We start from the raw sequence: 15955 nt of genomic DNA, 5'->3' as shown, positions 1-15955 counted from the left end.
CTCTGCTTCTGTTGAAAATGTTTAGTAGATTTTTTTCTTTTTTTTTGTTCTCAACAATATGTATAAAAATAAAAATACAAAATTTCAAATAATATTTTAAAATATTTTCTGGTATTAGATAATAATTATATTTATCTCATGTGTTTATCTTCGCGATTCCTATGAAACTCTCCCGCGACCCCCAGGTTGAGAAAACCTGACTTAAGGAATCCAAAGCCGAATTTAAATAAAGGGCGGTTGAATATGGAATGGAAAACAGAAATTGAGAAACAAACGACATTGGTAAAGAATAAAAATACCAACGTTAGCTGTCAACCACCCAGTATCAGACAAAAGAATATATAAATTGAATCCGGCATGTTGCAGCGTGTTATTTCATCAGATCAGTGACCAGCAGCTTCGATAAAATTTAATCAGTCATTTCGAAATGGCCATATATCCACCAAAGTGAATTGTTGAGAAGAAAGAAAAATCCTTGGATTGCAAACTCGATGTGTACTCGATGTGTGAATGGCATCGATGATATTGAGGCAATAGTGTGGGATATGTAACATAATGTTACCAGACAATTGGTCTTTTCACAGGGGATGCACGTTTTTTCGTGTACGTCTCGATTTTGCACTAAAATGAAAATGTGGTGGGGATGGACATATGGCCATTTCGCAATGACTGATTCAATTATTTTTCCACACTGCTGGACCCTGGTGGCAATGTTCCTTTTTCTTTCCTGAGGTTTATTTTTTTCTTTCTTCTATGTTTAACCTTCGTGTCCCTCTAAGAGAGTCGAAAGCTAGGAAGTGCAAGGTGTTTTTAGGAATTACAGTTATCTGTAAGAGAAATGACTAAGAATTCCTAAGCGTGTTAATATATTGTCTAGGGTAAAACTCAATTAAATACGTTTGATCATATATTCTAACTCTGGATAGCATTTAACACGTATATATATCTTTCTTCAAAAGTAGTCGCAAATTTAGAGTATTAATTTATCTATCATGCAAAAACTATTTAAATGAAAAACTACACAGCCCCTCCCCTTCCCACACACACACACAAAATATATGTTTTGTGCACCGGACTCCAGGTATGGATTCCACGTATTTTGTCATACAGAATCCAAATTTCGGAAACCCAGGAAGATCAATCGTGTCAATTTTTTTTGTTATAAATGAAAAACTTGAGTGATTTTGGATGGGGAGGATACGCGTAATACAGCTATATATTAAAAAAAAAAAAAAAAAATCCTGTTCAACGGATCCCAGGGCATGGATTCGATGTATTTTCTTACAGAGAATCCAAATTTTGAAACCCTAAGACCATTGTCCGTGTCAATTTTGTTTTATGGGCGAAAAACGTATATAATCACTATCCAAAATCGCTCTCTTCCAAGTTTTTTTTTTTTTTTTATTTAATATATATATATATATAAAGACGGTCAATCGTCCTAGGGTTTCGAAATTTGGATTCTGTGTAAGAAAATACACCGAATCTATACCCTGATGTTCACTGAACAGAACTTTTGTTTTTTTAGTATGACTGTGCTACGTGTATCCTCCCTGTCCAAAATCGCTCAAGTTTTTCGCCCATAACAAAAAAATTGACACGATCGATCTTTCTGGGGATTCTGTAACAAAATAGATCGTATCCTTGCCCTGGGGTCCGGTGAACAGAACTTTTACTTATTAATTTATTTTTATTTTTTTGGGCTGTGTTATTATATCTTATCTTTTCAATTTGTAATTCTGTATACGGTCATGAGAATTAAGGTAAAAGGGGATACTGCTTAAGGTACTGTTTGCTTTCTGTTAAACGCTCAAACGTTAGTCTTCATTTATCTTCCTATAATTCTTCTTTTTCATTCGTAAAACTTACTTCAGATCTCGTAGTATGGGCTTCTTGGTGGACCAACAGTATTATCAAGGTTTCTCACATTTCTGGATTTTGAACTTGATTGATTATCCTATACCAACTGAGCATAGATAAAGAACAGCATTGCTGCTTCATACTTAGGAGATCCCGGGCTCGAATATTGATGTCGGACCTCCTGACAAGTTTTTTTAAAAAGGACTTTTCTGTCAGGCTCCAAAAATAGACTCAGGATGTTACCTAAAACGTCCTGAAGTAAATCATTTGTAAAAAAAATTAAATGAAATGAAATCTTTCGAGTTTTACATCCCGCTGTTATCCCACTGTTAGGCTAAAGGAGACGGTGATGATGAGAAATGAATGAAATGGTGGGATGAAGAAAGTAGGAGGAAATGGGAAAACCCCGAGAAAACCAACACAAACTGTGTTTTTCCCACAAGGCTCACTTCATGTGAGCTGGGATCGAACCAAGGACTCCATGCACCAGAGGTGAACGTTCTACCACTGGGCCACGGCGGCCTCACTAAATGACTTGTAATACGTCAGACGAAAGTACAGTCGGGCGTAGTCGTAAAGCCCATACAAATTACTTAAATTATAGTTTTGCATTAGCGTAAAAAGCATAAACTGACGCTTTTCAACTAATTTAATCATTATTACTTTATTTTCACATAATACCAGTGCACAAGGCTGCCCAACAATCTGAAGATCCAACTTCGAGTCACTACCAATGAAATGAAACAGTCAAGTTTATTTGGTTTACAAAATGAAGAAACGAACGAAAACAGTTACAGGTTTAGGCCTGTACGGTGCTTTTAAATTTGATAGTACACAATACAAATGGAGTTAATAGTTCAAAAATCCTTTCGCTCCACCCCGTTCCTTCCCCAACTACAATGGATAGTCTCTGCCATAATTATGACAACCTGACTTCTACAAGTTATTCTTTTTTTAACCTTTAAACGCCCATTGAAGCAACTGCTGCGTCGGGGCTTTAAACCTCAATAGCTCAGTCCCTAATTAAGGTAGGAACATAATTTTGGTACCAATGTATTCCTGAAGGATGCAGGATTTTATGTATGTGGGGATACAACGCCGGGGGAGGAGGGTAAAGGTCGTGTTTTTTTTTTTTTTTTCAACAATTTTTTTGGGAGGAGCCATTCCTCTACTTGGGGGTACACTCATAAAAATTGCTATGTGAAGCAATGAAGTAGATCATGTATTTGTACGTCTTGCTTATATGGGGGGAGTAGAGAGGGGTCAAAGTTGGCCAATTTTTGGAGTGTTTCTTGACGTAAATTACATTTATTTTTATGACAAACATCAATAGCTCAGCCCCTAATTAAGGTGGAAAGATGATTTGGTACCAATGTATTCCTGAGGGATGAGGTTTTCCGCCAGTACGTTTTTTATGTATGTGGTGGATACTATAGCTGAAGGGAAGGTGATTTTTTTATTTTTTGACACAGGGCGTTATTATAGAAATTTCGTTATGAAATTTTGTCTCGCTTTGTATTCCAGCAATAGCTACCTTCTTTTTTTCTATATATATGACTGTCACAAGTGTCGGGCCAACACATCAACATCATTTTGTCACCATAGGGTGACTGCAAGAGTTGCCAGGGCCCTGCATTTTTTCACATTTTTTAATTTTTTTCTTCTTCTACGAATATGGCAGGAATTGCATGAATGTTACCTCGCTGAAATCTGTGGTCTATAAGCTTTCCAACGGTGTATGAATCATGACTTTGTGATAATTAGGGGGGTCACCAGAGCCCTCAATGTGAGAGTCTACGATTTTGATAAAATCCCTGGCAGGGTCTAAAAAGTTAAAAATTTAGAGAACACAAATTCCGTTATTTTTGTGTGTAACTGTATTTTCCTTCTCTCTTTCCGTCTTCTTATACATAAATATTTTTTTTTAAATACTTAAACACACCGTACTTTTACTTATAATCATACTGAGTGAAATAATATTGATAGTTTCTACTTTTGTTAATTAGTTCAATCAAAAAATTATTACTAATTCAGCTTGTCATGAAATATGTCGCACAGAGAATTTCATTAAAGCTTATGTGATAAAAAGCAAGCGCATGCCTATATACAAAATGTATAAAAACAAAGAGAAAATATTTACAACATAATTGAAAAATGAATGAATGGATATTTACAAGTAACTTAATTTAAATTTAAAAATAAATAAAAAATGTTATGTAAATATTATTAGTTGACTGATATTTACAGAATAATCAGAAAAATTAATTGAAACACATGCAGAAAACTCAATTAAAAAACCAAGGTTAGTTTTTTTTTTCTTTCTTAGGAAGAAAAATTCTAGTGGTTTATCAAATGTCAAGGAGTAACCCGTTTCTCTATATTCCACAGCAATACAGTTACTATTTCTGGATGTCAGCATTTCTCTTTTTCTCTGGATAAAAGGATTAGGATAAAGAACTTTGTTGAATCCAAAATTGTATTTAGAAAGTTAAAAAATAAATAAATGGACTAACGATATTTTTCCATTGTACAAATATACGTGTGAGGTGATTATGTTGTTTACAATTCACTTTCTGAGATATATAACTTATTGTGTAAATTCTTAGTGTGTTTTGACCCACACTTTGTTCAACGTGCCTTAATAAGTATTGAAAGATGGATTCTTAGTACGTATGTAAAACTATTCGAGTGTTTTATTTCGGCTTGCAACTCTGATTTAGGTTTTACGATCTGAATTGTGGAAATTTTGTGTTTGTGCTCGAATAAATATTTTTACAGGTCAGAAACAATTGTTTCCATTGTATTTGGCTCCTCGTGTAAGTTCTCTGGATCCTAAGCCTTAATATTGCGTCCTCCCATATCAAATTAGGCACCAGTGCATCTGTCAGTGACTTCATATAACCTTGCTACAAGGTAGTTTTTACTCTGCTACGATTTTTCAACAATGATCGATGGTTTTAAGATCGATTTTAAACTATGTTTATGCATACAATTCTGGAATACTAAGGTAACGTATGTATGTCTGCTTTCCAGATTCTTTTTTTATTATTATAATTATTATTACACCGGTTGTCAGTAAAGTTACTGTGTACTACGAATGCACGCTTCGGTGTACAGAACCTTTGATCTGTAAACCAAGTTGCAACTACATATATATTGTAACAACTATCTTCGCTACATTAACGTACAGAAGTGTATGCAGATATGTTCGAAGGGGTCCGTTTTTAACATCTTTTATATGAAGCATATCAAAATGGTGTTACTTTCAGTGCATATTAACCTCCCGGACACCTTATACTGTGAAATCTGATTTGTTTTATTGGTCAACTTTTCAATTACATCCCTCATTCCTCGCAATGGAGTACTGGTAAAGCATCTACCTACCAACTTGACGGCAGAATTCATTTTATTTCCTGGTCTACTATCCTTCCAAAGCTGCTATGAGGCTTATGTAGCTTCTATACAAATGAGTACCTGGGGAAAAGGTTCTGTGTGTCTGTGTCGAATTAACGAATTATGAACTCTTACTTCTTCACTGTCTATAAGCCACTACGGTTTGCCAAGAATGGGGGAGGAGGAAGCACCCTTTACCTTTTATACTTCACCCCATTCTCCCAATTTAAGGATGGATTATATTTCTACTTCTAAATCATGTTAGTAATGCTAATTTGTGGATTCTTCAAAGATTTTCTTCAGTTATTAGCTTCTATCAAAAAACTGAAATTAAATGAAATCAAACTTTTACATCGCACGATTATGCCGGCTAGGCTAAAAAAGACGGTGATGATGAGAAATGAATGAAATGGTGAAATAAAGTGGGACGAAACGGGAGAACCCCGAGAAAAACACACAGGGCGTTTGTCCACCACAAAGCTCACTTGGCGCGAGCTAGGATCTAACCAAGGATCCCATACACCAGAGGTGAACGCTCTACCACTGAGCCACCGCGGCCCCTAGCTTCTATCAAATACGAATACGCAATCTATAGCTCTATTATAGACTATTATAACAATTTTATTGTTCTTCATTACCATCATTCAGCCTCTCTTTTTCATTAAAATTTATTTATATATATTATTTTAAGTTTTCATCTTACGCACACCTGAACCTTTATATAAAATAGTGAGCTATGTAGCTACGCGAAAAGTATAGAAGAAATTGGTGATTTGTACTATTTTAAGAATTTCATTAAGGTAACATTTTTCTCTAAACTTTCTGTCAGTTTCTCAATAGTTTATTAATGGACATTACACCTACGTTGGCCGCGAGAAAGGTATGGGTGTTCATGATTTCTTTTTAATTGTGTCATCTCTCGTTTTGTGCTTTGTTAATGTATGATACAGAGGCACGAGTTTTTCGCACTAAAAATCTGAAAATTTCGCGTTTTGTCGCATTTTCAAAGAAAAAAAGTCTCGCATTTTGTAGCTCTTGTGAAAAAAATATTCCCTAACATTTTTATAATTGTTCCTTTTATCCATAGATCACTACAGAAATAAACTATTAGTAACCTAAAAACAAAATACACTGCATATTTCACTCGACATTTTAAATTTCACTTAGAGAAAATTATATATATATATATATATATATATATATATATATATATATATATATATATATATATATATTTGATCAAACTGAAGGCATATCAGTAAACTTACTACGAGTAGAAAAGTCATACTGTCTTCTGTTTTATGCGGTTGACCTTGAGTACTAGAAGACAGAAGGTGTCTGCAATGATGCCATTGGCTAACTAATTAAAACGGTTCCTCCCCATCCAGCTGCGATGGTGATAGCTAACGCGCAAGATGTTCTCTATAGCCGTGTTCCAATCACCCAAAATGCACCGTTCATGCCACGTCCTATCGTTCCGTGAACGGAAAACTTGCGTTTTTAAGTTAATGAAAACGTATTTTTAAAATTTCGCGTATTGTTAGAAATTTCGCGCAGAGCTCCTAATTTCGCGTTTTATCGCGCAACGAAAGCCAATGAAAGTACACACAGCATATCATAAAAAGGTTAAGAAACTGAAAATTACTTAATTCTGATGCATTTCGTTCTACCATGCATTGCGAACATCTCGTGCCTCTACTTATGAATATTCCAGGACATTAAGACTTATTTGTTGCGTGAGCCGGCTTACAAATTGGCGATATTTTTGTCATGGTGGCTTATTTCAAACTTAGTATGATGTGTACTTTAATGAGTTTGCCGCGCCAAAAGCTACTAAAACCAACAGGGTTCCACCACGGGACCTCCGAATCTTCTCTTACGTGTGAAGTATGCCTAATATTGATATAAAATGAGAAAAGCTTAAAATTGTGGACAAATAAGACAGTTCGCCTATCTCTTCAACATAATATCACCCCATTTGAAAGTTCTCTGTTAGCTAGTATCTGCTTTCCTCATGAGAAACGAATCTGTAGGAGGCAACAGTTCCATTTGGATTTAACAGTTTCGAAGAAACGAGGATGTAGGCACTAATGCTGAATCTAAAATAATAATGTATTGCTGCTAGGAATTATTATTCTTAACTATCTTAAGTGGTATTATCATTGATCTGTGGGAAGTTTATTTTACCCTTCTTGGAGTTCCTCAGCCAAACAATACTCCCATAGGTGAGCCGCGATTGGAGCATCAGCCCTGGTATTGATGGAAATGAAACAAAATCAGCGAATAAAGAAAACACCATCACCGAACATGTCACTGAAAAACAAAAGCCTTCACAAGATGAAAAAGAACTCATTGAAATAAAGAAACAGTTAAGTTAACCAAAGAGACGAGAATAAAAGTGTTGGTGTTTTATGTGCAGAGTGAGAAATAATATCCAGATAGGTATATCATACCCCTCCTGTGAAACTTCTTCAGACATTACATACTCCCATAGGTGAGACATAATTGCTGCATCAGCCCTGGAAAACAATCCAACCACTGTTACGTACCATATTTTTCATCATGGAAACAAATTAGTACTTACATTTAATCAAGTCTTAAGTTAACAATCCCAAATATTAATAACCAATAATATTACGAAGTAAACTTTTAAAAAGAAGTCACACGTAACTAATACTATTAATTAATACAATATAACAGTGAAAAAAACTAAATGAAATATTTAATTTAACGTTTCACCGAGGCTAAGGCAGACGGTGATGATAAGAAATGAATGAAATGGTGCAATGAAGAAAGTGGAAGGAAAAGGAAGAACCCGAGAAAACCCGATGTTTGTCCAATATAAAGCTCATTTGGCGTGAGCTGGGACGGATCCCACGCACCAGAGATGAACGCTCTACCACTGAGCCATAGCAGCCCACAATATAACAGTGTTTCCCAAATTAAACCCTCGGAGCCTTGTCGAATTAAGGATCTGGACACGAGAAAGAAAATGAAATGAAATCTTTGAGTTTAACGTCCCAAGATTATGCCCTCTAGGATAAGGGAGGCGATGATTAAAGCAAGTGAATGATGATGGAAGAATTAGTGGAATGAGAAAGTGGGAGGAAACGGGAATATTCCGACAAAACCCACAAACACAATGTTGTTCACTACAAACTTACTTGGTCGGGCATCGAACCAAGGACCCCACTCACCAGAGGCAAGCGCTCTACCACTGAGCCATCGTGTCGAACACGGGAAAATACGCAAAATTACAAATAATATGTGTGTCACCGTCAAGAAGACACAACAACGACAGATAAAGTCTGCTGCTCAACAGTTAATTGTTTTACATTGCAATATATTACGTAAATAACTCGATCTGTTCCAATAAAGTAAATAATACGAACTGTAAAATTACCTAGAACAGATCCAAAAACTAAATAATCACGAAGCTCTCTGCAAAAGAACTATGAAAAAAAAAAAAACTGATGAAGAGGAACCCGGAAACCCCAGAAAACAATGTTCTTCAGCACAAATTTACATTATTTTGGGACCAAACTAGGAACCTTCACATCAGAGAGGGAAGTTTTACCACTGAGCGATTGTTGAGGTGAGTTGATTTTAGTTTAGCGTCCCGTTCAGCAGCGAAGTTATAAGAGACGTGGACCTACTGATTAACGTGGAATCCGAACCACATGAGCTCCCGCCGGGAATCGAACCCGGATCTCCCACGCCAACACTGAGCGATTGTGTCGCGCGACCACTAAATACTGTGAAGTAAAAGTTGTGTTGATTTCAGGATTCCTATGCATTGCAAGTATGTGAACATACAACAGCCTATAATGTATAAATACATTCATTAACCTACATTAATACTACTAGAGATATACTTATTATGCAATCAAATCTTTAAAGCTGGACATTTCCAACAGGAAGCTCCAAAATTGCAGCCCTCTCAGTAATTTACTGACTAATGTAAATTGAACGCGGTGAACTTCTAATTGCTAAGCTTAAAAAAAGGATTGGGAACCACTGCTTTATACTCAACACGAAAAGCTACAATGAAACTCTCACCTTCATCTTCGTACTTTCTAAAAATGGTTTCTGTAAAACTAATGTCACAATATCTACAATATCTGCTACAAATAAATAATAATAATGCTGTCAGTTATTAATTTTTTTATTTTATTTTATTTATTTATTTATTTTATTTATTTATTTATTTATTTTATTTTATTTTATTTTTTTTTAGAATTACGAGACAAATAATACAATACTACGAAACATAATTTTGGCTAAATGAGATTAATTATTAACGAAAGAAGAAACAGCCGATTATTTTTAATACACCATATCTTATACAGATGTTAATTCAATTAACGTACAATGAGTGAAAAAAATGACTGACTAGACCGGGACTCGAACCCGGGACCTCCGATACTTTCTCAGTCTTTGTACGTTATTGAATTGATATCTATAGAGGATGTGGTGTGTTTAAACAAATCGGTTGTTTACTCTTTCATTAATATCTACATGAAATCACAACAGTCATAGTTGCTCAATATATGGACACAGGGATTGTCCAAGAACAGCAGTGGTCTGTGGTATACAACCCATGTGGTTCGAGTGGAGAGCACCGATCTCGAGAGTGAGAGGGTGAGTGGCTGTTCTGAGAAGCAGACTGGGTGGCGCGGCTGTTAACGCATCGGCACGGTATGCCGGAACTTTCGGGTTCCAGTCAGTACTTTTTCACCTTTTGTACGTTAGTGATCTAATTAGTTAATTATTTACATTTTTACATACTTTTTTAATTGCAGAAACAAAGTATATTTGTATATACTATTTTGTAATTTCATATTACCAGCGTTTCTGAGACTACAAAGTTAAAAAAAAACTTATCACTGAACCAATATAGTCAAATTCCGAATTCCTCAGATGCGATGTAACTATACTCTGAGTCTACAGCTTATGGAGATCTATAACTAACCAGGTGGAGCGCTTCAACTTCGTAGGTCTAATGCTTGGTTAGCACATCGGTTTTCTGGCGCCATAATTTTTGACTTCGAGATCTCATACCGCTATTTTTGTGTACGCAGTCCTCCATATGATGGTAAGCACAAGGGAACTGTGCTCCCACGGGAGTCTAATCCTGGACCATACGCACCGAAGTGTATATTAAATGCAGTAGATAAGTGTACCAATTTAGGTTAAATGAATAAATAACATGATTAAAGTATTTTAAATAACAATGACGACTAGTTTTAATATTTATTATTATTATTATTATTAATAATAACAATAATAATAATAATAATTTTAATCCATGAATACTTCAACTTTTTGGAGCGCCCACTTTATGTGTGAAGCACAGTGAGGCATTAGTGTGAATCACTGAACTTCTTCCCCCCTTTCCCCACAATTTTCAAACGATTTCGCACCCTGTTTAAAGTATCTAAGTTTTAAGTGAAAAAAAAAATCATGTAAATTACAAATGCTTTTACTGAGTTCCTTCTGTTCCCTTCACACACTCCTGAAAGAATGAACTCTTTACCACATTTGACAATATGATCCTACAGGCTTTATCCCTAACACTTACCATTAAACATCACACAGACGTACACAAACAAACAAAAAATATCAGAAATACTTAACCACCGCAATTCCAGTACTCTGTCTCACTAAAGGTTCAACTTGATCAATGAGTGAAACATGTCTTTTGCACAGTGGCTTCACATCGGATCAAGTCCTATACAATCCTGTAGTTAAATATAATTAGCTCCTATACACAGTTGCAAAAACAAACATTGAGATATTAACTATTTGAAAGTATCCGTAGGTAGTAATTGACGCATTATAAATGTAACTTTTAATAAGTGGAAAACTTATAATTCGTTGAATTATGTCTGTAAGACTTTTCCTGTAGTTTCAACCACTCATTCCTTCAAAATAATTCGCTGGAAGAAAGAAAAAAAATGTATATGAATTGCCTTTTTTAGGAATTATATTTCTGAGCATTCAGCATCTATGGCATTTTAACTCCATGTATGAAGAATGACGTACCTCGGCGATTATACCACCCGGGAAAGTGGGGAAAGGAGGAGGCAGTCTGGGAACATTATGTTAGGTATTATCCTAGCATTTGCTGGTGTGAAAGAGGAAAATTAAGGGAAAACGTCACTCAGGTTTTATCTGAAAATGCCGACCGAGCATCCCCATTGGGAATCGAACCCTGCACCGCTAGCACCAAAGGAGCGAGGGTTAGCGACTACGTTACGTGGAGCCACATAAAGAACCTATTTATCAAAACGTCTTTTTCAATTTTAGAACCCTTGCATCAAGAACGCAAAATGTGTTTATACAGGGATTCGATCTTCATAAAAGTCACTTAACCTAGTGAAGAAAGCCTCAAAATAAGTGACTGAAACCGTTCAGGAAAACTCTTACAAACCAACCAATAACGTAAGTGTCCCATTTATCTTTCTATTTGAAACCAGAAGATAAGTCAAGTCTTTCTTAATTAGAATTCACATCAAAAGATAGAAAATGACCCTTTGCAGTGTAAATAATTACGATGTAATTATTGGTGAGATGAATGTAAGTATTGAACTTATTCTAACCTTAAAAATTAATGGACATTTTTAATAAAGTATTCGATTATTAACAACTAATATTCTTTATCCACTTACCAAGAATGTTCTGCATTAAAACCAACCTGAAAATAAGAAGCAAAAAAATTACTTTTTTTTTTCTTTTTTTCAATAGAGACTATACGTAAGTTAGAAACAGATTATTCGTAGCACTCCTAACTGGACAACTACAATAGCTAGACAGAATACTGAAAAATAAACATACAAGATCTAACAATTTAGGTTCACGAACTCATCCTAGAAAAATCCCTGCTATTTACATCACTGTTGATTATCACGACGTTCAGGTACTCATGTTGGGAAGCTACTATATATAGTCGAATCTAAGACGCACTTTTTCTGCCAAAACTTCAGGTATAAAATGGGGAGTGCGTCTTGGAATCGTATACAAAGTGACATGCTTAACAGCCTGACATACTAAAAATAACACAAAATTTACCATTTTTCTTTTGCTTGTTTATTCATAAGTGAAAGGAGATAATGAAATGCCACCATCACATATAATGTTATTCTACAACAGAAAATATGAACCTCAAGATTTTTCAGTGTTGTCATCCATAGAAATTACAGTGTTCCCAGAATAACAATTCCCCCAAAATCTAAGTTACGGCAGCGACTAGAGGTACAAACTAAACTGCATTTGATTACGTATCATGTTGTTTTGGTATCCTGTGATATACTGTTTAAATAACACTGTCATTTAATTTTAATAACTGTATGTTAGAACTATTTTGTTTATTACAAACTAAATACAACTATTATTTAAAAAGTAGTTCACACGATACCAAAATAACATAATACGTAATTATATACTGTTGAGTTCGTTCTAGTCGCTGCCTTAACTTAGATTTTGGGAGAAATGTTACTGTGGCATCACTGTAATTTCTATGGATGGCAACACTTCGAGTTCATATTTTTTGTTGTAGACTATTATTATTTATGATTGTACCAAGTTGCATTTCATTATCTCTTTTCACTTATGAAAAACAAGCAAAAGAAAAATGCTAAATTTGTATTATTTTTAGTACGTCAGGCTCTTAAGCAGGGTGTCCTTTGTTTACACTGTAAGTAAGATTGTAAGATAGTACCTTTGTTCTCTTTGTAATCTTGACATTTAAATGTTTAGTTTGAACAAATAAACCCGTATAATTTAATTTGTACTGTCAAATTCTGAATTGCTTCATTGAATATCCAGAATCCGACTCAGAATTGAATGCAAGAAATTGGCACAACTTTTATCAGGGTGCATCTTAGATTCGAGTATATACGGTATACACTGACGTCAGTGCCTATCGATTCTTCAAAGCCATTCTAGAACTTCCTTTTACTGGAATGACCATCAGAACTATTTTATTATCCTCGAATTCTAAAGATAATCAAAGTACCCTTCCTTCAATATTTCCTTTATCTTAGGACTAGAAGAAACATCCAGTCTTCGCACGGGAAAAATAAAAATGAAATCTTTGAGTTTTACGTCCCACGGTTATGCCGGTTAGGCTAAAGGAGACGGTGATGATGTGTAATGAACGAAAATGGTGGAATGAAGAAAGTGGGAGAACCCCGAGAAAACAAACACACGCAGTGTTTGTCCACCACAAAGTTCACTTGGCGGGCGCTGGGATCGAACCCGGGACCCCAAGCACCAGAGGTGAACGCTCTACCACTGAGCCACCACGGGAAAAATAAGACGTAGGTAAAACTCTGGAAATGCATATTTAAACCCTACCCCCCTTTAGGATTCGTATTTGAATCGAAATGAAATTAAGATGTAAAAATAAAATAAATAAACCAAATAAAATAAAATAAATCTAAAGTACGCACTCACACACTGCGAGGACAAGTTGCAATGTTGCACCTGAAACATCGGTATGAAAATTAACTTCAGTTGCTGAAAATTTCACGGTAGGGTTTTACCAGCAGAATAATGTGTGAACGCATACAATGCCAAAGTTCTATTTACCATGTTCTCTACGCGTAAAAACAACCATTTTAACATAACTATAATGTTCACTGAGTTCATTAATATACCAACAAAATTTTCAAATATACCAGATTACAATAAGAAAAAAGCAAGAAGGCTAATACGGCAGCAAAAAAAGCACAGTTTTCTTCTTCATGTAAGAAGCGTTTTCAGAAAAAAATTCTTCCATCTTCAGCTGACTTAAAATTCAAAGAGGATTTTAAAAACCTGAAGAATATGGAAAGGCAAAAAATGGTTAAAAGGATTAAGAAATGTAAAACAAAATCTTCTGTCAAAAATTAAACACATGCGAATCAATTTTTGACAGCAGATTTGTGTTTTGCATTTTTTAATCCTTTTAACCATTTTTTCCTTTCCATATTTTCCTTCAGGTTTTTAAAATCCTCTTTGAATTTTAAGTCAGCTGAAGATGGAAGAAGGTTTTCTGAAAGCGCTTTTTACATGAAGAAAACTCTGCTGTTTTGGCGGTAGTATTAGCCTTCTTGCTTTTTTCTTATTAAATATTATCACCGCTCGCAATATTGTGATATGGGACATTCCATATGAAATCACCAAATTTGAAACTAAAATGTGGCTTATATGTTTTAAATTTTATTCAAATTTTGTACATGTATTGTGGTACTCAAACATAACACACCTGCAAAATGTTACAACTCTACCTCAAAGGGAACTGCTGTAGGAGCCATTCGAAATGTGGGGGGTTTTGTGCAAAAAATAACTCCGCCTTCGAGTTAAAGTACTAAAACAGCTAGATCTCTGGAGATATTGAAGCTACTTGAAAATGGTTTTCACTAAAACAATCTTAGAATTTGTAGGAATTAAAACATTGTAGTAATGAGCTTCCCAAGTGGGGTTAAGCATATGAATTTCACCATCAAAGAGAAAAAAAGAAAAAAAATGTCAAAATTTGACAAGTATTTCTGGAAAAGATCCACCTAACATCCTCAAAGAAATACTTGCCAAATTTTGACATTTTTTTTTCTCTCTTTGATGGTGAAATTCATATGCTTAATCCCACTTGGGAAGTTCATTACTGCAGTGTTTTAATTCCTACAAATTCTAAGGTTGTTTTAATGAAAACCATTTTCAAATAGCTTCAATATCTCCTGAGATCTAGCGGTTTTAGTACTTTAAGTCGAAGGCGGACTTAGGTGCTTTTTGCACAAAACCCCCACATTTCGAATGGCTCCTACAGCAGTCCCTTTTGAGGTAGAGTTGTAAAATTGGATATGTGTGCTATGTTTGGATACCACAAAATTTGTACAAAATTTGAAGAAAATCTAACACACATGAGCCACTTTGATTTGTTGATTTCATATGAAATGGCCCATACACCAGATTACAATTGGTAACAATTGTATCAAAATGAAATGAAATCTTTGAGTTTTACGTCCCACGATTATGTCGGTTAGGCTAAAGGAGACGATGATGATGAGAAATGAATAAAATGGTGGAATGAAGAGTGGGAGGAAACGGGAAAACCCCGAGAAAACCCACGAGCACGGTGTCCACACGGTGCGAGCTGGGATCGAACCAGGGACCCCAAGCACTGAAGGTGAACGCTCTACCACTGAGCCACTGCGCGCCCCATCAATTGTATCGAATCAATAATTGAATAGAAACTTACCCTTCCATTAGTTCCTATGCATAAAGTGAAGGATTTGTCGAACCACCTATCGTAGCCTTTTCCGTGAAGTAAAACACGCCCAAAGTGGTCCAATTTGGAAGGATCTTTCTGTAACGTTAAAAAAAGGACACACTATTTAACTTTTATTTGACACAACAATCTTACCTTAATAAATGATCTTTAAAAAAATACACACAAAAAAAAGTTAATAAACAATAATGGTTAACTTAGAAATTCTAAATAATAACTAGATTGGTATTCCAAAAAAACAAGTGATTATCCTTAAGGTCAATCTACATTTCAATATTGTTTTAAACTTCCACGACGGTTATTATGAATAGGGTAGCCAGATTTTTTAAACGAAAAGCCGGGACACCAATCTCTGATTACTACTACTCATTTAGTCAGAATTAATTAATTACCTGTCTCTTCCAGGTTACTACTCACAATTTCCAGTTCAAT

The 15955-nt window shown here is 35.1% G+C and overlaps 1 protein-coding gene across 5 annotated transcripts in view; it reads right to left on the bottom strand.

Moving 5' to 3' along the window:
* Positions 1–15955, bottom strand: part of whd (carnitine O-palmitoyltransferase whd) — a 75384-nt gene that overhangs the window by 25972 nt on the left and 33457 nt on the right. For 4 of the 5 annotated variants that reach the window (XM_081727741.1, XM_081727742.1, XM_081727743.1 and 1 more), the window contains exons 10-12: positions 15494–15601; positions 11925–11950; positions 7707–7772 (exon numbers count right to left, since the gene is read on the bottom strand). In XM_081727741.1, the coding sequence (XP_081583867.1) occupies positions 7707–7772; positions 11925–11950; positions 15494–15601 (200 nt within the window). Of the gene's footprint in view, positions 1–7440; positions 7504–7706; positions 7773–11924; positions 11951–15493; positions 15602–15955 lie in introns of all 5 variants that reach the window. The other variant, XM_081727745.1, reaches the window with a different exon arrangement.

This window comes from Thermobia domestica, chromosome 10 (genome assembly GCF_964235325.1).
Source record: "Thermobia domestica chromosome 10, izTheDome1.hap1.1, whole genome shotgun sequence".
NCBI classification, from domain to species: domain Eukaryota; kingdom Metazoa; phylum Arthropoda; class Insecta; order Zygentoma; family Lepismatidae; genus Thermobia; species Thermobia domestica.
Note: the sequence above shows the minus strand (reverse complement) of the source record. Positions and strands in the feature narration are given on the sequence as shown.